Source organism: Etheostoma spectabile, unplaced genomic scaffold (genome assembly GCF_008692095.1).
Source record: "Etheostoma spectabile isolate EspeVRDwgs_2016 unplaced genomic scaffold, UIUC_Espe_1.0 scaffold00569625, whole genome shotgun sequence".
Lineage (NCBI taxonomy): Eukaryota > Metazoa > Chordata > Actinopteri > Perciformes > Percidae > Etheostoma > Etheostoma spectabile.
Genome location: NW_022605228.1, coordinates 1 through 23,717, shown reverse-complemented (window position 1 = coordinate 23,717; position 23,717 = coordinate 1). Strand labels below are relative to the sequence as shown.

At 39.9% G+C, this 23,717-nt stretch overlaps 3 protein-coding genes and 1 pseudogene across 6 annotated transcripts; all 4 read right to left on the bottom strand.

Annotated features, from left to right (window-relative positions):
* Positions 1–1,661: 1,661 nt before the first annotated feature.
* Positions 1,662–4,079, bottom strand: LOC116685201 (nucleoside diphosphate kinase 3-like; annotated as a pseudogene).
* A 749-nt stretch (positions 4,080–4,828) lies between these two features.
* Positions 4,829–6,332, bottom strand: LOC116685200 (28S ribosomal protein S34, mitochondrial). The gene is made up of 4 exons (XM_032510378.1): positions 6,233–6,332; positions 5,538–5,909; positions 5,360–5,402; positions 4,829–5,257 (listed from the first exon to the last, which is right to left on the bottom strand). The coding sequence occupies exons 2-4, from the start codon at positions 5,853–5,855 to the stop codon at positions 4,959–4,961; spliced, it is 660 nt and encodes a 219-aa protein (XP_032366269.1). The 5' UTR covers positions 5,856–5,909; positions 6,233–6,332; the 3' UTR covers positions 4,829–4,958.
* A 2,717-nt stretch (positions 6,333–9,049) lies between these two features.
* Positions 9,050–14,414, bottom strand: LOC116685197 (SPRY domain-containing SOCS box protein 3). Of its 4 annotated transcripts, none has more exons than XM_032510373.1 (7): positions 14,161–14,414; positions 13,154–13,348; positions 12,561–12,741; positions 11,299–11,486; positions 11,047–11,149; positions 10,833–10,958; positions 9,050–10,181 (listed from the first exon to the last, which is right to left on the bottom strand). In XM_032510373.1, the coding sequence occupies exons 2-7, from the start codon at positions 13,259–13,261 to the stop codon at positions 9,790–9,792; spliced, it is 1,098 nt and encodes a 365-aa protein (XP_032366264.1). In that variant the 5' UTR covers positions 13,262–13,348; positions 14,161–14,414; the 3' UTR covers positions 9,050–9,789. The 4 variants fall into 4 exon arrangements, with proteins under 4 accessions (XP_032366264.1, XP_032366265.1, XP_032366266.1 ...); XM_032510374.1 differs by having other exon boundaries at positions 13,154–13,345; positions 14,161–14,408; XM_032510375.1 differs by having other exon boundaries at positions 14,165–14,286.
* Positions 14,415–17,429: 3,015 nt separating this feature from the next.
* LOC116685199 (V-type proton ATPase 16 kDa proteolipid subunit) lies at positions 17,430–21,106 on the bottom strand. The gene is made up of 2 exons (XM_032510377.1): positions 20,715–21,106; positions 17,430–18,597 (listed from the first exon to the last, which is right to left on the bottom strand). The coding sequence occupies exons 1-2, from the start codon at positions 20,846–20,848 to the stop codon at positions 18,393–18,395; spliced, it is 339 nt and encodes a 112-aa protein (XP_032366268.1). The 5' UTR covers positions 20,849–21,106; the 3' UTR covers positions 17,430–18,392.
* Positions 21,107–23,717: the final 2,611 nt, after the last annotated feature.

Here is a 23,717-nt window from a genome sequence, read left to right as displayed (position 1 = left end):
ATCTGCCCCAGTCTACTCCTTCTCTTCCTCCTCTCAGTCAGCTGTAAAGCCACCACCTCATCTTAAAGCTCAGAGCCCCCAAAATTGCCTCAATGTCTCAATGCACAAAAAAAACAAGAACAGCAGGTACAGAAATGTGGAAGACACCAACTTGCATTTCCACTAGAAATTGCTCCGATGTTTCTGAACAGCCAATCAACAATCCATAATAACCATAAATGCCAATATAGGTTCAAATGGAGTTAATGGATGCGTGCAGGTCTTTACGGATGAGTGGGAGTGAAAACAAATTCTTGTTTTGGCTTTAAGATGTAGTGGATGCAAATGAGTTTGGGGTCACATTTTACGACAAGTAACAAATGGAAACTCAAAGTGCAACAAATTCACCACGAAGTCTGGACTTCTTTGGCTGTTACCTAAAATATTTTACATCCAATTTTGCAGTCACGTCTATTAGTTTTGATTAACGACCTTGCTCATTTTCTACCCATAAGTAAAAACCTTCAAGAGGACATAATGGCAATGTGCGATAACAGACCCCAAATGATAGGAAATACTAATGCCTGACGTAAGTTAAGAGTCGTGTGAACAAGTTATGAAACCAGTTGAAAGGGTTGTTTAAGGTGTCAAGGGTTCAGTCCGAGATTTATTTCTCTCACCTGACTGGCTGTTGATCAGACGGTTTGTTGTAAAGCAAGTGAACAGTGATGTGTTGTCATTCTGTATACAGGGATTATTGTAAATCCCCAGACACACTGAAGCCCATCCTCTTGTTCAGTATGGAAATTCATGCATTGATCTCTATCTGTGTGAATTAAATATTAAACATATTTGTGTGCTTAAAAAAAAAAAAGGTATGATGATGCGTGTGTGTCTTACTTCAAAAAACAAACATAACTGACTAAACTTGTTTTAATTTTTTAGACCATTCCAATACAATTCATACAGCATCAGGGATTTTAGAAAAGCACAAATATGACAAAAGCAGTCATTAGAGAAAGTAAAAATTTTATTGAATGAAATATATTAGCGTATTATATAATATATAGTGCAGTATCTTAAATTTGGAAACTAAGCCTGACAAATTACAAAATAAGAGGTCATGAAAGCTGTTAAGCATCTTATTTTGAAACTTTCAAAAAAAAAGTTTCAAAAATAAGACGCTTCTGTTTTACAATCTAAAGAATTAAAAACGTACAGGAAACTAAAAACCATGTGTGTAGAAAGACAATCATTGTGTTCCTTGCTCCCTGTTAATGGGTTTTCAATGCAAGTACTATACAGAGAAACATGTATATTTAGAAATCAACCTTTAGGGTGGATTTAAATGCAGCTATTTTCTTGCCATTCCCTGATGCGTTAACCCACAATAAACACAAATCAAAACATTGTATTGCTCCACATTCCAAGCTCATTGCTTTAAACTGTAAACACGTGCTAGTGTCTGGACTACGTAAGATGACAATGAAAACTAACAGAAGCAGACACTGTCATGTTAATGAGTATTGCTCACTTAGTGGATTTTTGCTTTGTAATTAATTTTCACCTCAGAAATGTAGTTCAGATAGATACAAAATAAATTGTATGAAAAAAAGGACACCTTGTCTCCCACGTGGCTACAAGCTACTAAGCCAAAAAAAATGTTTCTGAGGTATGATGTGATTCATCTTGTAATGACCAGTATAAAAAAACACTGGTATACCTACAGGAGCCCACACAGCACATGTAGATGGTCAGTTGTAGATCCAGTGGCTGCTGTTGTCCTCCCAGCAGTGAAGCTCGTTCTGTCGAAACCACAGAGAGACTTCCTTCTGGGCGCTCTCCACAGAGTCACTGCCGTGGATCACGTTCCTGCAACGCACAACCAAAACACATTGTTCAGGGCATTCAGACACAGAGCCCATTCAGCTTTTTTTTGGGTTCTTCTTTTTCTTAAACCAGGGATGACAAAAATCTGTAGCTACTACCAGAAAAAGAATAGCAACTGTTTGCAACACCTGGATCAGGTGATATGTCAGCATGAAAATTAAAAGGCGCTTATGGCGTTTTTCCATTACGTGGTGCCTACTCAACTCGCCTCAACCCGCCCGCGGTGCCCCGTCCTCCTTTTTCCATTATAGATTTAGTACCGCCTCATGTGTGAGGTGAGCGTGGCTGGTCGTCATAGCGACGCCCCAGGAAACTGCTGTGACCTAACGTGACACACACACACAGAACGTCGAAGGTGTGCTGTTTTTGATTCTCAACATGTGATTGTTTGCCACAGCCAGAAGACAAATTTAGTTTCAAAAGAAGCTGGAGGCAGCACTAAAAACAACGCTAAACTATGTAAAACACGGGGGGTTTGTTCAAGACACCCCCCCCCCCTCGTCTGTCCATCGCTAGTAATGAGGACACAGTGATTAGTGACGATTCTCTCCAACCAATCAGTAGTCTGCAGGTTTTCACGTCAACTTTTGGTATCACCTCAGCTCGCTTGGAACCTCGACAAAGGTAATACTAAAAAAAGTACCTGTTGGCAGATAGAGATATATATATATATATATATCTCTATCTGCCAACAGGTACTTTTTTTACCTTATACTACCTTATACCTTATATCTTATCTTACCTGCCCACTTCTACACAGTAATCTCCTCGGATGGTTCCAGGCAGCGAGTCAGCAGGATTGGTCTCTCCCAACATCTTGCGTGCAGTCTTGACCACGTCCAAACCCTCCCACACCTGAACACAGAAATGTACATGACTAGAGCATGCAGAACAAAGCACAAACATCAAATAATGTATGGAGACAACAAATGGCTCAAAACGAGCATCTTTGCTTCAGTCTTTCTATCTAGTGAACCTTAAAACACAACACAATTTCTACTCAACAGTAACTTTTTTTCTTGCTGTATCAGGACAGTAAACTATGACCTATTATGTAAGATAAAAAATAATGCTTTAGCATTCTGTGTACACCACCCGTACAGTATGTGGGAGTCTCACCATTGCTACAATTGGTCCAGAGCTCATGTAGCTCATCAGTTCCTTGAAGAAAGGCTTACTCCTCAGTTCCCAGTAGTGTTCCCTGAGAAGGTCCTCTGATGCCTGACACACAAGACATACACATTCAATTAAAATGTTAAAAAAAAAATATATATAAATTCATTATATTAGCCTTGATAAATTATTTGGAAACAAAAGTCCCAGGGGAGGATAAAAGGCATAAAATACCTGCACAAGTTTGAGTCCCACCAATTTGAAACCTCTCTTTTCAAGCGACGCATGATTTCTCCCACCAGTTTGCGCTGCACGCCATCCGTTTTACAGCAATGAAGGTGCGTTCATTTACACCGGTCCAGCCTAGGATCACAGATAACACACAGCAAAAACGCTGACCAACAAGTGTTTAAAGTGAACAATGACGGCCACTACACACAACCTAGTTTGCATGCACCTTGGAATAGACTGGTGGAGGCAGCATCATTCATACAAGAGACAGTGCTTAGAAACACAATTAAGTTCTGCATGCAGGATGAAACCACTTATTTTACAGGGAGGGCACATGGACTAACGTTAACGTTCCGATGCTGGTAGTTGGACAAAGTAGCCACTATACGAATAGATTAGTAAACTAGCTGTAGTTTTAACCACACAGTTAATATGCACACTTTAACGCCGACTCTACATTGCCTCTGTTTAATAGACACTTATAGTTTAACCCACATAGTTAATATGCGCACTTCAAAGCCTAGCGACCTAACAAAAGCTCTGTTAAAGTTATTGAAGGTTTTATGACGCCATCATTTCACCAGTTAACAACTCTGCTCCTTCTTGTAGCTAGCCGAGGCGCCGGTTGAAGTGAGGAAGTTAGCATCTCCTGCTCACACATGGTGGAAACTGTGAGCATATTACCCGGTGAGAAAGTCAAACGGAATGGCATTGAACGATACGTGACGTTTAAACTGATAGAGCACCAACCTGGCTGAATTAAGTAAGACAATACAGACAAAAACAGGCAGATCATTGTCGCCGGTGGACGGAGAATCATGGGACACTTGAAGAAGGGACTAATGGAACGTACGGACACGCGCACGTTACTTGTCGTTATCCTAGTCATGAGCCTAGCCTTCCCCTAAGCGCGGGCACGTTGTGTGCCCGAGGCTCACGAGCATTCAAGAGCAAATCTAATGCAAACACATGGAAGACCATTTTCGCCCGTATGTTATCAATCAATTAGTCAACCAATCTATTTATTTGTCGCGTGAAATTATACAAAACACATTTTCAGTGAAATGTAATCTGTCAGTTCTTTAAATAATGAATATGCTATTTATATGATGGGGGAAGTTTTAGATGCAATATGGTTGTATGAGGACTAAAACACTGGATTGACATAACACCACATCTAATAAATTTAGGTTTAAAAACATCAAACGTAACATAAATTTGCTGATGCAAAGCATCTTTATTTGTTTGGCTATCAAGCACCTCCATAAAAGGGCCAATTCGGATATATCAAAGCTCTCTGACAAATCTAAATTACGAACAGGAAGTTGCCGTGAACGATGTGGAAGGTGGAATGGTATTGGAAACTTGTGATTATGAGTTCAATATGACATAACCGTGACACAAGAAGATTTCTAATCAAGCAAAATAACATCACGTTTGACTGCGTTGTCACTGATGGAAGCTACTGTCCCTTCCTTTTTTTTTGTACAAATAAGTGATTTAGTCTTTAATGCAGGCAGCCAGGCCCACACACACAAAAACACTGACAGGGGCTTTATTTCATCTCATATTTAATATTTACCACATTACACAGACCCACATTACAAACAAGATGCCTGCTTCAGATGAAAATAGCACTCCTCTGAGTCCAGGATTTATCGGGAGATTGAGCCGAGGGCTTCCAGTGTACATAAAACACATTTGGTTCAAAACGTCCAAGATTTGCATCTTCAGAACCACAACTATCACACCGCTGTCCCCTCGGTCCTCTGCGTCTCTTGTTCCTGCTTGCGGAAATAGTCTTTGTTGAGCAGGACGTCCCTCTTTAAAGGCAAGGTTGGCTCCTCGGCCACTACGCTGCCTACTGCCTTCTTGTACTGGGCCAGCAGCATAGCGCGAAGCAGGGGCGGGTAGGGGACGTAGCGCACAGGCGGCTCCGGGAGCGGCTTAAAGTCCTTGATCTGGTGCTCCATGTGTTTGGGAACCAGGCGCCAGTCATGGTACATCACCTTGTCTATCTCCTTGACCTCGCTCTCCTGTTTTCCTGCAAAGCACAACATTAAACACAGTCACTACATGAAGTTTATTTGAGTGTAACTCCCAAAAGGCTGCTGAAAATCAAATAAACAGGTTCAATCAATCTTACCTTTGTGGGTGAGGATCCCCCATGCTCTGCCGTGATCCATGTTCTAAAAAACCCAAGAATCAGGGGTCATTGGGTTACAAATATCCTATCAGACCTTTTTTCACCCAATTCTACACCTAAGATGATAATACGCAGACTCCACACTCAGTGGCAGTGCATGGATATGTCCCGCTCTCACCTCAGATGTGTAGTCCACCTTGACCTTGGTGATCTGCCAGTAGCTGGGCTCTGTGTGGTCCTCCAACCAGGACTTGCGGGTAAAGAGGCGGCCCACTCCGAACAGCCTCATGCCTGCCAGCAGAGAGAAGAGGCGGGTCTCCCTGCGGACATCCTGCCAGGCCAGCACAGGCAGCATCTTTCCTGTGTGAGGCCGCTTCATCGTCTCATAGTCCAGGGCGTACTTCTGGGACTCCCGCGGCCGGGACTTCAGCTCTCGGTACGCCCGGATCTTCCGAGCCATTTCTGCTATGAGGCGAAGGCGCTTTTTCTTCGCCATGACTGGCTGATGTGCAGCTGCTCCACAAGCCTCACTGATAAGCAGCGGTTACTCCTACAAGAGGTTACAGTGAGTTATGTAACATTAGCGGAACACCTGAACGTAGCAGCTCTACAGATAAAAGCTGATTCATGTCAACCTGGGAGCATGGATCCTCAGTGGAAAGCATGAACAGCCCTGACGTAACGGTAACGTCAACAAGGCTAACATAAGCTGAGCATGTGTTAGCTAGCGGTAAAAACACCTGATATTATAAACTTCCTTTCCAACACTCACACCGACTGACAGATATTAACATAACCGACTGATTAAAATATTAACTATTGCCAAACTATCGATACTTTTCATACTATGTAAATATCCGGAATTAAAAATACCTGAATGTCTCTGACGAGCAGAAGAAATTTAACTTGACCTCCGCAAGCGAGGCACACAACTTCCGCTCACTTTGTCCGACGGCAAAGATTCCCCTGTGAACGGCCGGGGAACTTTTTGTTCCGCATGCGATAAATTAAGTAGGAGACTTCAGGTAGCTCATTATTAATTTCACTGGAGGAATAATGGAATAATATTGTTGTTATTAGATAAGATAATAAAGATTTAATAAAGATTTTCAACATGATTTCTGAATACCCATTTAACCAAATAAATGTTCTATAATGTCAGATGCAGTCTCTAAATTACTTCAAGAAATGATGGTAGTCTTGGCCTTTTCACAGATTTTACTTCAAAGATTTAAAATTGATATGGGTATGGAATTGTCAAGGAAAGTGTTTCGAGGATGTTTTTAACTGACTCAACTAACATGGACAGTTGGAACGAAAATTAATCGTTTCCATTTAATGTTAATTTTAACCACACAATGGACAGAAGTTCCACAAATCTAATGTTTATTTTACTCGGGAAGTGTTGTATTCATAAAGGAAAATGGTTAAATTCCAGGCCATTTATGCCATTTGCATTTAAATGTTACTGCAATATTTGATGTATAATCAAAAGTAAAAGAGCAATCCAAACTCTAAGTGTTTTATGTGATAATAAGATGATTGAAATTCCCTTGGTACCAGTTTCACTGGTGATTAATAAATCCATACAGCCCTTTGTGCATGTTTAGCATTAATTTTATTTTCAGCTAAAAATCATGCTGATAAGTTATACAGAAAAAGGCGGGTAAAGGCCTTCAGATACAGTATTATTAATATGACATGGTACAGAAGAAACACATAGAATTTCTTTCTATTTACAGTACAACAGTAAGAAAAAGTGCTTGGATGCATTAATGTGAAGACAAATACTGTGAAAAAAGACAAAAATAATAAATCTACTGGACTACAATTAACCTCTTGGTGGTTACATTACTAGATCTTTAGGGATAAATCTGATAAATCACACAACTGGACATGATTAAGTGTGTCATATCACTAATGATCATGGTCCTCTGGTACCTTCACAGCTGTTGTTGTGTCAGTGCCTCCATCATCTTAAAACATGCCTTCCTTCTAAAATACATTATCATAGAAGATGCCTGTATTGCATAGTACCTTAAATCTTTGTGTATGTCTACTTAAGATCCTTGAGGAGTGAACATGATCAAAGAATGGTGACTGAGGCAGCAGTTGGCTTCAAAATTGTAGCTTCAACATCTGGGTCAAACACTATTTAATACTTGGTGTTGGTTTTGATACTCCAAAGAAAGAAAAAATAAGAATTATTTACATATTCGAGCCAGGGGTAACATTCACCTTCTTAGTCAATTATGATCAAGTTATACTTGAATTGATCTTATTGAAAGGTGGCCATAAAGGTTTTGTAGATTACAAAAAAAAAAAAAAAAAAAATCAAAACACCCACAGAAACACTGCAAACCACTCCTGCAGTATAATCTACCAACTGTTGTTTCATGTGCTCAATATGTAAAATAGGTCTGCACAATTCAGGGAAAAATATGAATCACGATTTCTTTATCTTAGAACGGATCTCACGATTGTCTGCCATGATTTCTTTCTCACAAAGTGTAATGTTTATTGCACACATGAACCATGACAAAAATAAAAAAAATTGGCAATACCAAACATAGATTCGATGAAGAGAAGGGAGAGCATTGCAGCGCTTGGGAGCGCTTTGACACCTATTTTATACAGACCATGTTCAAAACTCACGGAAGAAAGTAGTAGCGTTTGTGATGCAGTTGGCCCGTAAAAATTAATTAGGATCAAAGTCATTAAAAAAACAACAACTTTGAAATACATACATACACACACACATATATATATATATATATTTCTAAGTTATTTAAAAAATGTAATTGTAAACAGGGTGAATTGAGATCGCAATTTTTTAACGATTAATCGTGCAGGCATTATGTAAACTGTTTTTTGCCATATTTTAAAAATTATATATTGTTAGAAACACACAAAGCACACTGAGAGCTACGTGGTAGATAATGCTGCAGGAGCAGTGTGAGGAGTTTCTATAACCATTTTAAAACTAATTTTCTGCTGTAAAAACCTCTATCATCATTGGAATATTATTAATGCTGACCACAGTTCTCCTTTAACAAGGAACTTTTTACAGCCAACTGTAAGGCCAACCGGGGCTGAGTGTTGGACACTAGAAGGATTCAGAATAGAGTACGACCTTAATGAATTACAGTCAAGAGGAGTTGGTGAAGGAAGTGATGGAACAAGGCCTTGGGAAAACCAAAAGAACATACTTGCATAAAAAGATCAGTACAAAAAAAACATTAAAACTGCTCAGAATATTATATTTTGTCAATTAAAGAAACTAACTTTTTAAAAAGTTCTAAAAAACAATAACAGCAATGGAAAGTTACTTTGTGTGGCAGTCTCTTCTGTGTGGCTTGCTTGTCTCATGTTCGGTTTTAAAAGAGCTACACCAAATAATGTATACTACTGCTTACATCTTAAAAAAAATAATAATAATAATAATCCAGAGTTTCTACAAACAAGAAGCATAACATTTTAACAGGAGACTTTCTAAATCCATTAACTTCCATAAACGTAACAAATGTTTGACTCGTAACTTTATTTCTCAAGAAATATAGAATTGAATCTGAAAAGGAATCAAAATTGTTTGGAGATGATGGCTGCTCTATGAAACACAAAATGTACTGTATATATTTTAATTGTTGAAGGACTAAAAGTACAGTACATTCAGGTTCATTTCACCTCTTACTAACATTTCTCAAGTTTATGATCTGTCTAAACATTTTTTGATTGTTGTGTTATTGTTAAGTTTTTGCGTAAGAGCTGTAACCTGTGGGTAAGAGATAAAGAATATTTTATGACCTATTGTGTGTAGATTCCACTCACAGGACATAGTGCCCCACTCATTCTCACTTTGGCAACCTAACAAAAAATTTGCAGATGCAAGTAAAACAGGTAACAGATTACTATGATAATGCATTGATAACATTGAGGTTGAGAACAATATACGTTATTTGCATACAGGTTTAAAACACATAAAATATACAGTCTCCTCTTTTTGAACCCCTTTTTGCAAATATATCATGATGACCACAAAAATGTGGCCATACTTGACTTCAGTGTTACACTGTACAGTCCATTCCTGCACCATTTCCCTAATCCCCATACATAATTGCAACAAATTATGATAGCTAACAACATAACACCACATTTTTTCACTTATTACTAAAGCTGGTTTGTATACTGAATGTATGAAGCATGAAGATATCTGAATGGCATGAGAGAAGATCACAGTAAAAGCGTGTAGGCAGAAATACTACCTTCACAGTTTTCCACCTAGGTACCACTCCCATCCTGGTTATTTTCTTCACTACTGGATAACATTGACGTTGAGGAAAGCTTGAGGCAGGTAGGAAACACTAGATTAGACACCACAGGACATTAACGTCTGCCAGTGTTTAAGAGGAGGTAGCAGTCGAGCTGTCCAGTCATGTCCAGCGGCATCTCTTCCTCTGACAGGCTTCGGGGTCAGACGTACAACCCTCCGAGTCACTCTCAGAGGAGGACGGTCCAGCCAAAGGGGGGACAGGCAAGCGTGGGGGGCGCTCGGGCCCGTCTGGGGCTCCATCTGTGGTGCCACTGTTGAGACTGAGCACCCAACCCAGTTTGTTGTGGAGCAACTGGCGAAGGCCGGGCGGCAGGGGTAACACATCCAGGGTGTCCATACAGTCCGGCAGCAGCTGGCGAAGGCGAGCACAGCAAAGGTACAGCAGGGAGGTGGACGCAGAGCAGGATCTGATCACCTTCATGCTGCTCTTCGCTGCTGTGGAGCACGCCATCGGATAAAACCTCTTATTTTGTAGCTCTGTGGCAGCAACACCTAGAACCAGAATGGTGACCATTTTTTATGTTAATGTTTAATATCTTATGTACGTATGTATTACAGTTGGCAAATAATCTCTACTAAACAGATGTGTACACAGGTATGTTTCATACATATGGCCATATGATATAATACAATGTTACAAATATGCTTAAGAGGCAGTTGTTGAGGTCTGTAAATTGGTACAAATGTGTACACAAATGATTAGGGATGTCCACTCTGATGCTCCAAATCAGTATCAGCCAGATGTGACAGATAAATACATTTTCTTTTTCAACATCATAAACTGTTTTGTTTCTGCTACGAGACAGGCCACCTACTCAAGTTTAGTGCCACAGTATTCTTTTTGCTAACCGTTACATAAAAGAAATGTTGACAGTGAGGGACACCACAGAACTAGATCAATATATCGGCAGGTATTAGCTTATCAAAGATTTTTATTCGTGAATATGTCAGCCAATATGCAAAAAGAAACTGCAGTACAGAAATGCCAAACTAGGTTTGAGGTCATTTAGAAAGTGTCTCCATTACATAGTTTGGCCACTAGAAAGCACTGACAAGTTGAGCTTTTAACTGTATGTATGTATCTCAGTATGTTTCTATTCAAGTTAGAAATAAAGATTGTTATGTGTTCATGTTGGTACTAACCTATACACTTGCGATTTTTGAAGAAAGTGAGTGTGCCGTGCCACGTGTCCAGATGGATTCCAATGATGGACCCCTGTCCGAACCGGGAGGAGAAGTTCATCTTGTCTCCTTTATGAAGTAACAAGCCTGACAAAAGGAAGACAACCACTGATATCCAACTTAGACAATATCCATTGTGAGAAATTACTGCAGCATTACAGCATGTTAATCTTACCAGTGTAAGAAAGACCCCAGCTGTCTGCATCTTTTCCCAGCAGGCTGCAGAACGTGTGTCTGTATTTGTCTAGATTGACATCAGAAGTACCGATGCCAACCATCTGTACAGAAATAGAGAACAATTTAGAGGCAAATAAATTTGATCTTCCACACACTTAGACAAAACATTTGCTCTAGGTTTGGATTTCTTTAGAAAAAGCTTTACGTAATAACAACGGGTCATGTAAAAAGGGTAGTTTTAGAGGTTTACCATGTCTGTTCCATACACTGGGGACGTCATCTTGATCTCCCAGAAGTGCTGCCCTTCCGCCAGCTCTTTGGAGCCACGGATTGCTGCTGTGCCACAGCTGTATTCAGAGTGAAAGTTCACTTTTCGATTGTCGCAGCTCAGTAATGTTGCTGTCGATCGGCTGTTGGCATCCCAAACCCAGTCAAACTCTGAAACGTCAGAAGTCATTCGGTCATTTATGGCCAATGAATATACAAGAAGTGAAATATTTTTTGTTAACTGTCTTTTTTACCTTGTGTCAATTAGCATACAGAAATGTTATATGCTGTTGTCATTTTCTTACATTCCACTCTCTGAGAACTCTGAGCCAAGCCTTTCTCATCTGACTTAATTGGTATCATGAATTGTTACACTGTTTTCCTCCCTGAAGATTTATCTGCACAAACCTACCTTGAACCAATCCTCCTTTCCTCTGGTGAGGAATGGAGCCATTGTTCCAAAATGTATATGTAATGGCCAATTTGGCTATATATGTTTGTTATGTGTGTAGTGTGTGTGTGGGTGGGAGGTCTGCGTAAATGGTTGGTTGTTACGTCACCTGCGCACCTGTTTGTGGGTGTTAATTGGAGGTAATAAAGGGAATCACAGGTGAGGTGGATGGCAAATCTGGATCCGGGAGGCCACACAGTTTTTCAACCTCAGCTGTGTGAGAGTAATGTTTTTAGATCTTGTCGTTCTTGGCTTTTAATCAATCAAGTCAGTCTTTTTGTATGTACTTTTATCTAAAAATGTGTACAATAAAGGATTAAACGTGCGACGACGGCGGACCTCATTATTTGCACCAGCAAGAGTTGGAAAGGGCTTCAGATTTCACCCAGTGGCATTATTTGTGGACAGATTGCCACTAAAGTATATATATATATATTATATATATATATAATCTATATGTGAGCAAATCAAAGATCTCAATAATTGGCTTACAAAGGTGTAATTCAAATAATATCTCTTAATGGGCAGCTGTGGCTCAGGAGGTAGAGCGGTCGCCTACCAATCAGAAGGTTGGTGGTCTGATCCCTGGTTCTGCAGTCCCATTTCGAAATGTCCCTAGGCAAGACACTGAAACCCGAATTGTTCCATGTATAGTGTGTGTGGGTTCCTGTACTTTGTAAAAGCGCTTTGAGTAGTCGTTACGACTAAAAAAGCGCTATACTAATACAGTCCATTTACATTTAATCAACCTTATTATAAATTGGGCTCTTGAATTTGCAGCAGTTGTCTTGTACCTTGGTCATCCTCTCCACAGTGGCAGTCTTTAACCTGGTGAAAACCTCGCAGACGAGGGTTGTAGTTAGTCTCAGCCTGGGAGTCACAGCCACAGTAGGACTCTCCGGTGACAGGCACTGCACTGGGGACTGGAGGGACCATCACTGCTGAAAAATCCGCCTCAGAGTCTGAATCACTGTACTGGGGAAAATATAAAATTCAAAAACAGAGTCAAACGGCAGCAACATTGCTTATGTAACACATCACTGATTTTGATGTTAGGCAGCTACAAAGCCAAACTTGGGCACTGCATTGGAAAATGTATGCATTTTCTCTAAAATTGAATAGTGAAATGCAGACATTGTGTTGTATTCTTTTCTGTGGAAAAATGTATTGGTTCTGATACAAAACATGCAAACAACAACATACACTGAATATAATGGCCAAAGGCCAGTTAGAGGCTTTAAGTCTGACAGGGATTCCTGAGGTGAATTTTGTCCGTCTTCTCATGGTGACACATCCTATCTTCAGCAAAAACTCCAGTGTCCACTGACGCTACATATTCGTTCCGAGCTTTAGGTCCAGGGGAAAACTGCAGCCTTTGTATGCTTACCTCTAGGCGGTCATAGCTCCATTCTTCAAGTGCCTGAGCATCAGCATCCCGTCGTATCCCACCACAAACATATCGCCATGCACGACTATTCCTGCTTCGCCTTGACATGGCAGCAACAGAGTCTCACCAATACAAGAGCTTGCCAATCAGTTCAAGTTCAGTTCAGATGCTGGAAGAACAGCATCAGTCCAGCTGCTGAAAGACAAAATGATGGTTACCATCGACACTGAAGTCCCTGTAGCAGTTAACCTGGGTAGCTTTTTACATTGTTGTCCTTTTATATTGCTTATTACAGAAACCCAAATAGTATATACATTCTGTCATTGTGTTACTTATGGAATTATTCCTCTTTTGGCTGGGGATCCCATGAAAAACCCCTTTAAGGACCCTCATTTTGGGAACCACTTATCTCACCACATTTTATTACACTTTTTCGGTAACGTAGCTACCTTATTACTATTTGAACCTTCATGACACTGATCAGTTTATTTATATTTTTTATACAATCGTATCAAATGCAATTTGGCCCAATGAGACATTTAGTGGGTCCCGTTACATACATACACCTACTGTAACTCATCCTATTTAATTTAGCGCTAAGTAAATGTAAGTAGTCTGGTCCCTGTCTACAGAGCTGTAGTCATCAGTAAAATTGGCATGATGTTGTTTTCCTAACTAGCTCTAGTCAACGTTAGCTACCTAGCCTAGCTAACAGGAGCAGCTAACTAACGCATGCATGAACATGTTAGCAGGCTATAACAAGGTCAGAGACATCACAATTGAACTCAGGGTGCTGGCTACGCGTGTGTAAAAGCTTGTCTACCGTGCGTTCGCGTGTTAACGTAACGTTATAAGCCATGTATTAAGGGAAGGGTGTCCCGGGGGCGGAAAAACTTGGCTGGTGCTGCAGATTCAGAACTAGCTAGCGTAAACTAGCTAAAGTTAGTTAGCTTTCGTTAGCTGCGTGCAGCTATCAGTACTGGATTAAATGATTGGGTTAACGTTACCTGCCTGTTGTTCACAACCAGCGTTCACGGAAAATCACTGACAGCACATCAGAGTGAGACGTTGTTGTTCCTGGAAGCCTCCTATTGCTAGATAGTTACGCTGCATTCGGGTTGTGTCGGAATAATTGGAAAAAATAGCACCCTAAGGGAAAAATCACCTTAATGTCCCTCAAGTCAGATCAACAATTCAGAAAGTCGGCGAAATGTTTGCTACACGAGTCGGCGTCATGTTCTCTCTCTCTGTTCTCTTATACATCCATGGTGCTATTACGCAGTAATATGGCGGACGAAATGTAATTGTAGGTTAATGGTAAAACAATGTTTGTATTAATTCACGTGTTGCATACGTGTTGCATTTTTTTGCTCACATATAAGGTTAATTTAAAATTTCTAATACGTTATTATGTTGTAACCGGTAGTTACTGTCCACGTAGATTGACCTAGTTAAAGCTTTTGTATTTTTACTGTTTGGAACAAAACAGCTGCTGACGCGTAGATTGAAAGTTTTGAGCATTACAATACAATAAATCTTCTCAATAAAACATCTTCTTTGTAGCGTCCATGTTTTTTTTAACTACAGTAAAGATCATCAAAAGGAAGAACGACTTCCCAAATCGGTAAATGGGAACATCCGAGGAGTAGGTAAATGCAGCATAGGCGACAACTAATTATTGAGTGGCTAGATTGTTCTCTTAATACATCCATGTTATATAGCTTCTTTTTTCCATTGCCTACTATACACCAGTCTTATCGTATACAATAACAGCCAGGTAGGCCATTGTCTCCTTCACAGGAAGTTTTTAATACACAAAGACTCCTGTCAATACATGAACAAGTTGGGTTGTTTTTACAAGAAGTAACTTGGCACAAAAAGTAAGGACATTTTTGTTTGGTAGATTATTTCTCTGTGGTAACAAGGCCTTTTGGCAATACATCTTATACCGTTGGAAAGCCCGTTTAGTTCTCTTTCAAATGGTTCCCCATTCCTGAGGAACATGCATTTGTGGGATGAGCAGCAGCGCTGAGTATGTGTGTTTGCGCCCATGAAATATTTGCCAAATCTTCCCTGCCAATGCCAAACATCTTATTCTGCCATTGATTTGTTTGGTGTTTAGTGGATTGGATGATTGAAATTGAAGAAACAAGACATATTGGCAATTTAACAATTTATTCATTTCACAAACAGGAGCCTCAGTAGCATGTGGAAGAACCATACACAGCCACAACAGTCTGGTACCTCCTCCTCATGCTGGTCACCAGCCTGGTAACACACTGCTGGAAGATGGCATCCCATTCTTCAACCAGCGTTTGACGCTGGTCAGCCAACATGGTTGTGTTGGTCACTTTGGCACAAAAGCACATCCAAGCTGACCCCACAACAAGTGTCCAATGGGGTTGAGGTCAGGACTACTGGCAGGCCATCCCATCCTCTCTACTCCCACATTCTGGAAGTAGTCTCTGATAAACCCTGCCCTGTGGGGGCGAGTGTTGTCATCTTAGAGGACAGAGTTTGGTCCCAGACTGTGGAGATATCGATGGCCACTGGTTGCAGAATCAGGCACCTGATCGTCAGCACCAGGGAGTACCAGAAGCTCAAAACAAGCGGCAATAGCAACAGCAAAGAAAAGCTGTTTGGCATTGACAGAGCGCTCTGCTATTCATCCCATAAATGGTATAACCAACGGTATAAGATTTATTGCCAGAAAGCCCTTTTACCACATAGAAATAATATAATGCACAAACACAAATTTCCTTACTTTTGTGCTAAGTTTTATTTAGATGTGATTTAAGTAAAAACACGTTATAAGATCACAAAATAACTCCAATAAAAGTAGAAGTTCTGCATAAAAAACATATTGAAATGAGTTATTGTTAGTTATTTAGTATGAAGCTTGTCCACGAGTGTTTTAATCATTATATTACATATTTAGTGGTGGAAAAAGTATTCATAATCTGACCATTTACTTAGATAGCAATTAAAAAATGTTCAAAGTGTTACTTATGTAGATTTACAGAAGTACTAGACATCAAATGTACTTAAATGATATACCGGTAGGTTCACAATTTTTTAAGTGCGTCTGAAAACCATATGGTCAGGTACCTCCATGAACATTGAAAAAGGTTTTGGTTTGCTGTAATCGTTCCTCCTGTTCATACTGGAATACATACATGTGTGGGTCGTTATTGTTGCTCCATAAGCCTCTATTAATACTGTAACTTTATACTGTATATACATATTTACATCATGTCTTGTTGTTGCTGATAGTGTTATCTAAATACAATCATATAAATCATTAAATCATCATTTAAACTCTTAAACTAAACTATTTTGTAATTAAAATCCTAATCTAAAAAGTAACTAGTAACTTGTATGTAGTGGAACAAAAAGTACAATGTTGACCTCTGAAATGTAGTGACGTAGAAGTGTAAAAATGGAAGAACCCTAAAAATACCCTTTAACAAAATGAAAAGAAAGTTAGCTCATACATGTGGGTATCATTGTTTGAAATGCCATTTAGCATAATGCATTCTGCTGCATTTGGTTTGCATCAGTAGCTATTTATAGCTCAGAGGATTTGATGTTTAAATGTAAAATTTGCTACAGGGCAGTGTGAACAGCACTGCTCCTTTGTTTTTATCTCTTACATTTCCAGGGCTTTCTTGGATTCTGTGCTGATCGAGTTCCCGGAACATCAAGCTTCTGGAGCTCTTGATTAATCTTAGTTGACTGTCTGAGTCATTAGTTCACTCCCAATCCCATTTATGTTTTTATAATTGATGAGAGTGGGGGAAAACATGGGACAGCATATGTATCCAGAGTAAAGAGGAAGTGAATGAGTTGGCTAACATATGCAGTAGCATTTATTAATCAAAATTCACTGAGAAGACTGTTGAAGCTCCCCAGGTGCTTGTGAGAGTTGCATGCAGCTAGGAATAAAAACAAAGACACTCTTTATGCACCACACAACTATTAACTATGCATGTCTTTGTTTAATTTCAACTTTTAAATACTGCAGCAGGAGGCAATTCTCTTCAATCTTATACGTAGCATATCAACACACGCTTTAATAAAAATATTATTGAGACAACTCTCATCCCCCTCAGGATGTAATGTAATAACTATTGGGATTCTCTCATTTCTTTCATCTTGCTGTCAATTTTATTAACACTTAATACCCTAGTGCTTGAAACTGTCTAAATGACGTTGGCACGATTAGTTTAGTCATCCTATTAATATCAGCCAAAACAATTACGAGTCAACAATGATGTTCTGGAGGAGGTTGAGTTTATTTGGAAATCTGACAGGCATGGCTGAACAGTGAGCTCTCATCTTAAACAAAACAAACAAAAAAAATCAAGACCGCAGCACTACAGGTAAACGATGCTAGTGTTTGAGAATGTCATATTAAACAAAGACTTGCACACACATTATTCACTCAGGTCATTCACACACGCACACACGCGGTCAACATGTGGACATCCTCCATTAATAATCACACTACATCCAGAGGAATTCCAAGCACTTAGAACAATTACCCACAGTGCAATTAATCTAACTATACACAGATAATTTATATATTTTATATTTATATATATATATAGGGTATTCAATAAACAGTGTTCCATTTAGACAGTTTCATTAAGTCAAAATCTTCATAACTTTCCATAAATAGTGACAAAAAATATGTATTGACAGCTCCTCACCACTGTGATAAAAAAAAACTGGTCCCAAAAAAACATGATAAAATAAAATACTAATGTGCACGAATCTTCAGCAATCTGGAAATGACAATCAAACCCAACAACAGAAAACAAAAACCAAAAGAGGGGAATGGGCAGTGGGGTAAACGTTGATACCACACTCACAGCACAGACTGGCTACTACATTTACAGGGGGTGGAGGGACTCTGGATCACTGTACAGGTTAAGATCAGAAAAGAAAAGGGAAAAAAAAAAAAGATTTTTCAAGCAGACTGTCCACACATCATCCCACAACAACCAATACGTCTTCATGCCCGTTCAGTACTCACAAGACCTGACACAACTGGATGGCTTTAAACAATATGGATAGATCACACCTACTGAGGACACTGCTGTCAAGCCAACTTGTTTCTGTTGCCATCCCATCCTGTCAGACCCATGGGGTGTAATGGAAAGTAGGTGAAAATCTCCTATTTGTTCTTGCTGCTTTGATGTGGAATGAATGAGATGGTGTTTGATTCGGACACCTATTATTTTGTAGATAGGATGAGGGCCACGATGAGGCCGTAAAGCCCCAGCACCTCGGCGAAAATCAGGATCAGGATCATGCCCACGAAAAGCCGGGGCTGCTGGGCGGTGCCTCTCACACCGGCGTCGCCCACAATGCCAATGGCAAACCCGGCCGCCAGACCACTCAGGCCCACACTCAGACCAGCACCGAGATGCAGGAAACTCCTGTTGGAGAGAAACAAAGAAAAGAGCACCGTTATTGCACAGGGTAAGTCCGAAACATATCAACATTTACATAATAATAAAATATACTGTATGTTAAACAATTATTTATGAGTCCCTCTCCCCCCCCCCCATTCTGTTCGGGAACTTTGGGATGCATACGTAAATGTATTCAATCAAATGTTATTTGGGGCCACTAGCTGCCCCATCTATTAGAGTCCGGATTGGGCTGAATTTCTGTCCGAGCCCAACACAGTTAAAATCTCCTTTTTTCTCTTACTAATGACACATGTAGGCTACGTTTTTGTGTGGAAAGCCCACTTTTATTAAACAACTGTAGGAAGGCATTCGGAAATTTCAACAGCTGGGTGCTTGAGCGGTCAAAAACATTGTTTATGTTTTAAAGGATTTGTTTGAGGTGTCATTATTCATCTTGTTATGTAATAAAATGCGAGAAGGACCAAAAATACTGCCAAAACCCATTAAGGCTTAGGCTCTCTGGCCTACACAGCCTGTATCGTTTGGTCTTACTGCGCTAAAACTTTTCCAGAACACAAGTTCCGACCAGTGAACTGTTCACTACCTGCCCAGCATAACACAGCAGAGAGCCCAACAAACCAACGGGCCATCAGGAAGGAAATCAAATGTTCAGCGAGCACAAGAGCCAGACGTTTTTCTTCGGAGTTGACCAAAAGACATAAAAAGGCCTAAATTTATCATGTGGCTGGAACTAGTGGTGGTTAAAAATATCTTAACCACTATTTAACTAATGCATGTCTTTGGGGAATTCATTTAATTTTGAGGATTTATTTACTTTATTGTGTTTGTGAGTTACGGAGGTGGGGTTATGTGTGTATGCTTCAACTCAAAAGCACCCAAACTATGCAGAAAATGCTGTATGAAATGTTTCTCGATTTACACAAATAACGAGCAGAGATGTGACCTTGTGACCTTTGAACTTGCAATCTTCAGGTCCAAAGGCAAACACTGATCTCAGGGTGCCGCTGTCCAGGGAATGACTCCTCTAGCTATTGGGCTATATTTTATTGAGTGAGCCTGGTTGACTCAATCACATGACTTTCATTAACTGGAACTGGACTGAGTCTGGTGTGTTAATGCAGACACACATCTAAAATATGCAGGGCAGCTGTCCACAACACAATGTCTGGTTAGATCTGTGTATGATCGTTTTGCCACACCATGGGCTCGAAGTTGGAACCATTGAGGCTGTAGGCAGGTTCTGATGTCAGGGAGGTATTATCTGGATGGGCACCCAGTAGACAAGTAGCAGGCTTGTGTGAAAATGCAGAATTTAAAGCTGCTGTGAAAACATTATTTCTTTTTAGAAAATTCTGAGAATTTGTGTACTTGGTTAAGACAACATAAAGATGCCTGTAATGTATTTTCAAAAGATCACTGAATGCCAAACTGATGTTTAAAGATTCTCTATTTAAATTGACTGCAATGTGTAGATGGGGACACAATTTTAAAAAATAAGTTTATTCAATTTTCTTTTTTTTTAGATAGAATTCTGAAATTCTTTATTTTTAATATTTGCTAACACTACTGTACGCAGTAAAAAGTTTATTTGTGGAGGACAGTCTGAAGACGAAGTTGCCCAAACATGTGGGAGTAGATAGTAGGGGTGTGCAAAAAACTGATTCATATTCAAATCGCAGTTCAAGCTCTACCGAGATAGATTGTATGTGTGTATATATATTTTACACCCCTAGTAGATAGGTTTAAGATGTTTTTGCAAAAGAGTAATAGACTTCAAAATTGATACAGGGTAACAGCAGAGCGTAGTTTTTTTGCTTATTGGGGCTACAGTTTGGCATAAGTTGCGACGTAGTAGCATGTACGGCTGATTTGTTATACATTTTTTAAGTTTAGAATTTTGGATGACTGTTGTAGCGCCACCATCAGGACAATTAGAACACAAAATCACACTGAATACGTTCAGCATAGTTTGGTGAGTTTTTGTGCATGGGAACATGGATTTCTTAGGAAGAAGAATAATACAGGCAAAAACAATAGGGTCCACACAGCTTCGCTGCTCGGCCCCTAATTACATGACTGAAACTGTTCTAATTGACTACTGTATCAGAGCTTCATCTTACTTGTAAAGGGTGACTCTCTCAGAGATGTTGTTTGCTATCAGCACAGCCACTACCAGCCCGTAGATGGCTATGATACCAGCCATGACCACGGGGATGATGGACTTCATGATGAGCTCTGGCCGCATCACGGACATGGCAGCGATGCCTGTGCCGCTCTTCGCTGTCCCATATGCTGCACCTAATGCTATACAGGAGAGGAGAGAGTTCCTGTTAATTCATCTGTTCATTCTTCACTTAAAAATGATTCCTGACAAAACAACTCAAACCAGACAAGATATGGATCCGGCTGGAGCTGGGTGACAATGATTTATCCAGTCGATCGATTTTAGACCAGACGTGCAGGTAACAAACAAAATGAAACAGTAGAAGCTATTCGACTGCCAGTTTTCGACCGCCTAAGCATAAATAACTGAGAAATGAAAGTGATATATCAACAAACAAAGAGGCATATTTGCAAATCCCTAGTGTGTGACTAGACTATTAAGTCACACAAAACCATCTCTGAAACAATTTTAAAAAGTGATCAACATTTGCACTCTAGAGCCTTGCTACCCCATTAAAACCTTGCCCACTTCAATACTGTATTATATAAGTATTTTCAGGACTAATGTCAGAAATGGTTGCTTCTCCTAAATTGTCCTATCTGCTCTGTTGTCCCCCCCATATTTCACGAATATCTGCTTGTGACATTTTTGTGATTTCCACTGCTCCATCACGCAGCATGTTGTCAGTTATAGGTTGTTAGGTATACTTGTACTACCTAAAATATTAAATCTATTATTTGTGTCTCATACCATGTTGAAATTGTGCTAGCAATAAAGACTAGAGGGCTAGAGTTCAGTTCTTGTTGACACAGTGTCAGAGAGGTGTTGATTGAACTACATCAGGAGGCCAGTTGTATGTCAGCCAGATAATCACTTGTCTCGCGTTTACTCTTCTTTTATGAAGCAACCCACGTCACATGTGGGGGTTCGACACATGTCAGGGCTAAACGCTAACTTTTTAAGTGGCTTGGCAACGAGACATCAGCTTTTGGTTGCTGAAATTGACAATACGGTTGCCATGTTTTAAACCGCCTATATTTGGAGTAGCAATATCAATATTAATAAAAATAAGTAAAATTACAAAAGTTACGGGAAAATGCATAGAAATAGATTAACAAATTAAACAAGTTTTCTTACAACACAAGGTTTATTTCAACTGATGGTCATATTGGACTGGTGCAATGGGACTACAGAAATAAGGACTATGTCTACAGAACAGGACATGTCCTGGTTATACAGTATAAAATAAATAAAAAGAACAGGACACACAAGTTTTCTTTTGCTTCTTTGATTTGTTCCGTTTTGTTGTCAATACACAAAGAGCTGAATTAGCACAGCCTGTCATTAATTTCTTTCACATCTACTGCAGTCAGATTTACTGTGTTCACTCGGAAGGAATTGCTTCACATGGGTAGGCACTTTTAAGGAAATTATGAACATGTTTAGAGGCTAAAAACATGTTTAAAACTTGGCCTGTTTAAGCCTGTTGCTAACTCTAGCCGTAGGATAACACGGTGTATAGACCTACTCTATCTGTAAAGTGTCTTGAGATAACTCGTTATGAATTGATACTATAAATAAAATTGAATTGAAAAATAGGCAGCACCAATTGTTTTTGTTTTTCTCTCTACTGACAGCACTCCAAATGTACAAACAGACCTACATGTCGAAATTGACCGTTCTACTTTAAGTGGAAGCTACTTCCCACTTACATGCAACCTATTTGTAGTGATACAGTCTCTCTCTCTCCTTGTCAGTATAGTAGCTCGCTCTACCTGGACTAGTAACGTAATAGTATGTGGTAATGGCATGCTCTGCGCCTCGGCTTGGACACAGCGCCTTGAGCGAGAGAGAAAAGGCGTTAACGTGGAAGGCTACCACACCTTCCTTTTATACCCTCATTGGACTATCTTTGTGGAGGCTTCTGTGTGCGTGGATCATAAGTAAGTCTGATGACGATTTTATGTAGGGTTTATGAATGTACGTTAGCAACAGTAGGCTAATTCACGAGGGTGCTATTTTATGTGAGCTAATATTGCGCATCTGTTCATGTGCGCTGCAAGTTATGTTTCGGTTTATTGAATGTATTATTTAGTGCAACATAACTGAGAATGTAGTTTAATCTCAGTAATTACGGTATATGTTATTACAGTTGCAAACGTTCCACTGTACTGTCGTTACGCCGATCACAGAGATCTGATTGAGTCTAGACTTTATGGCTCCGTAGTTAAGTGAAAGTAGGTCAAGTTGTAATTTACTGCCCCTACCAGAGGCTTTTAATTGATGCACTCCTAAATCAATTCAGCTGTTATCCAAATAAATGTACATGTTATCATGCGGTGTATAACTGTCGCAAAACTGCAACTAGTCTCTCCTGATTGATATGTAGCTCAGCGTAAATTCTTTCAAGAAGACCTACTCTTAATCAATGCTCTCTTCCTAAATGGAATCAGCTGTTAGAGGCGTTCACCTTCCTGCTAAACCAATCAGAATCGTACACAAAATGCAAGGGCCAATCACAGAGTCACAACCCTGCTTTAAATCTGTTTCTCCCTGTGCTATTCAGCTGTTGTTGCAGGCAAAGAGTGCAACCCCTCTATCTCCCTTCCACCTCCAGTCATCTACTCCAGCTGACCGGTCCGGAGCCTCCTTCGGTCTGGTCTTCGGGCTCCTTCATCGCCACCACCGGTGTCTAAATCCATCTGGGAGGCTGATGGTTCTCTACCCCTATATAGATATACGAAATATTCGTATAGCGATGCAGTCTAATCGCCAAGACTTTATACATTTTTTTATTGAGCTGTACAATAACCCTTATTTGCAGATCTGCAACCCTGATTGAAATGCCGTAAACTGTTTAAATCTGACCATGCGCGACTCAAATCTGCACTCGACTAACATCGGGGAGTGACAACATCTCCCAACCTAGATGTGCTCAACTCCCCATAGTGTTCTTGGT

Excerpts from the sequence above, each read along its gene's own strand:
- LOC116685200 (XM_032510378.1), bottom strand. The coding sequence starts at position 5,855 with ATGGCGAAGAAAAAGCGCCTTCGCCTCATAGCAGAAATGGCTCGGAAG. Across the intron at positions 5,403-5,537 it reads AGGTGGACTACACATCTGAG|AACATGGATCACGGCAGAGC; the intron begins GTGAGAGCGGGA and ends TGGGTTTTTTAG. Across the intron at positions 5,258-5,359 it reads GGGGATCCTCACCCACAAAG|GAAAACAGGAGAGCGAGGTC; the intron begins GTAAGATTGATT and ends TGTGCTTTGCAG.
- LOC116685197 (XM_032510373.1), bottom strand. The coding sequence starts at position 13,261 with ATGTCAAGGCGAAGCAGGAATAGTCGTGCATGGCGATATGTTTGTGGT. Across the intron at positions 12,742-13,153 it reads GGAGCTATGACCGCCTAGAG|TACAGTGATTCAGACTCTGA; the intron begins GTAAGCATACAA and ends TATTTTCCCCAG. Across the intron at positions 10,182-10,832 it reads CAAAAATCGCAAGTGTATAG|GTGTTGCTGCCACAGAGCTA; the intron begins GTTAGTACCAAC and ends TTCTGGTTCTAG.
- LOC116685199 (XM_032510377.1), bottom strand. The coding sequence starts at position 20,848 with ATGTCCGTGATGCGGCCAGAGCTCATCATGAAGTCCATCATCCCCGTG. Across the intron at positions 18,598-20,714 it reads GAGAGAGTCACCCTTTACAA|GAGTTTCCTGCATCTCGGTG; the intron begins GTAAGATGAAGC and ends TCTCTCCAACAG.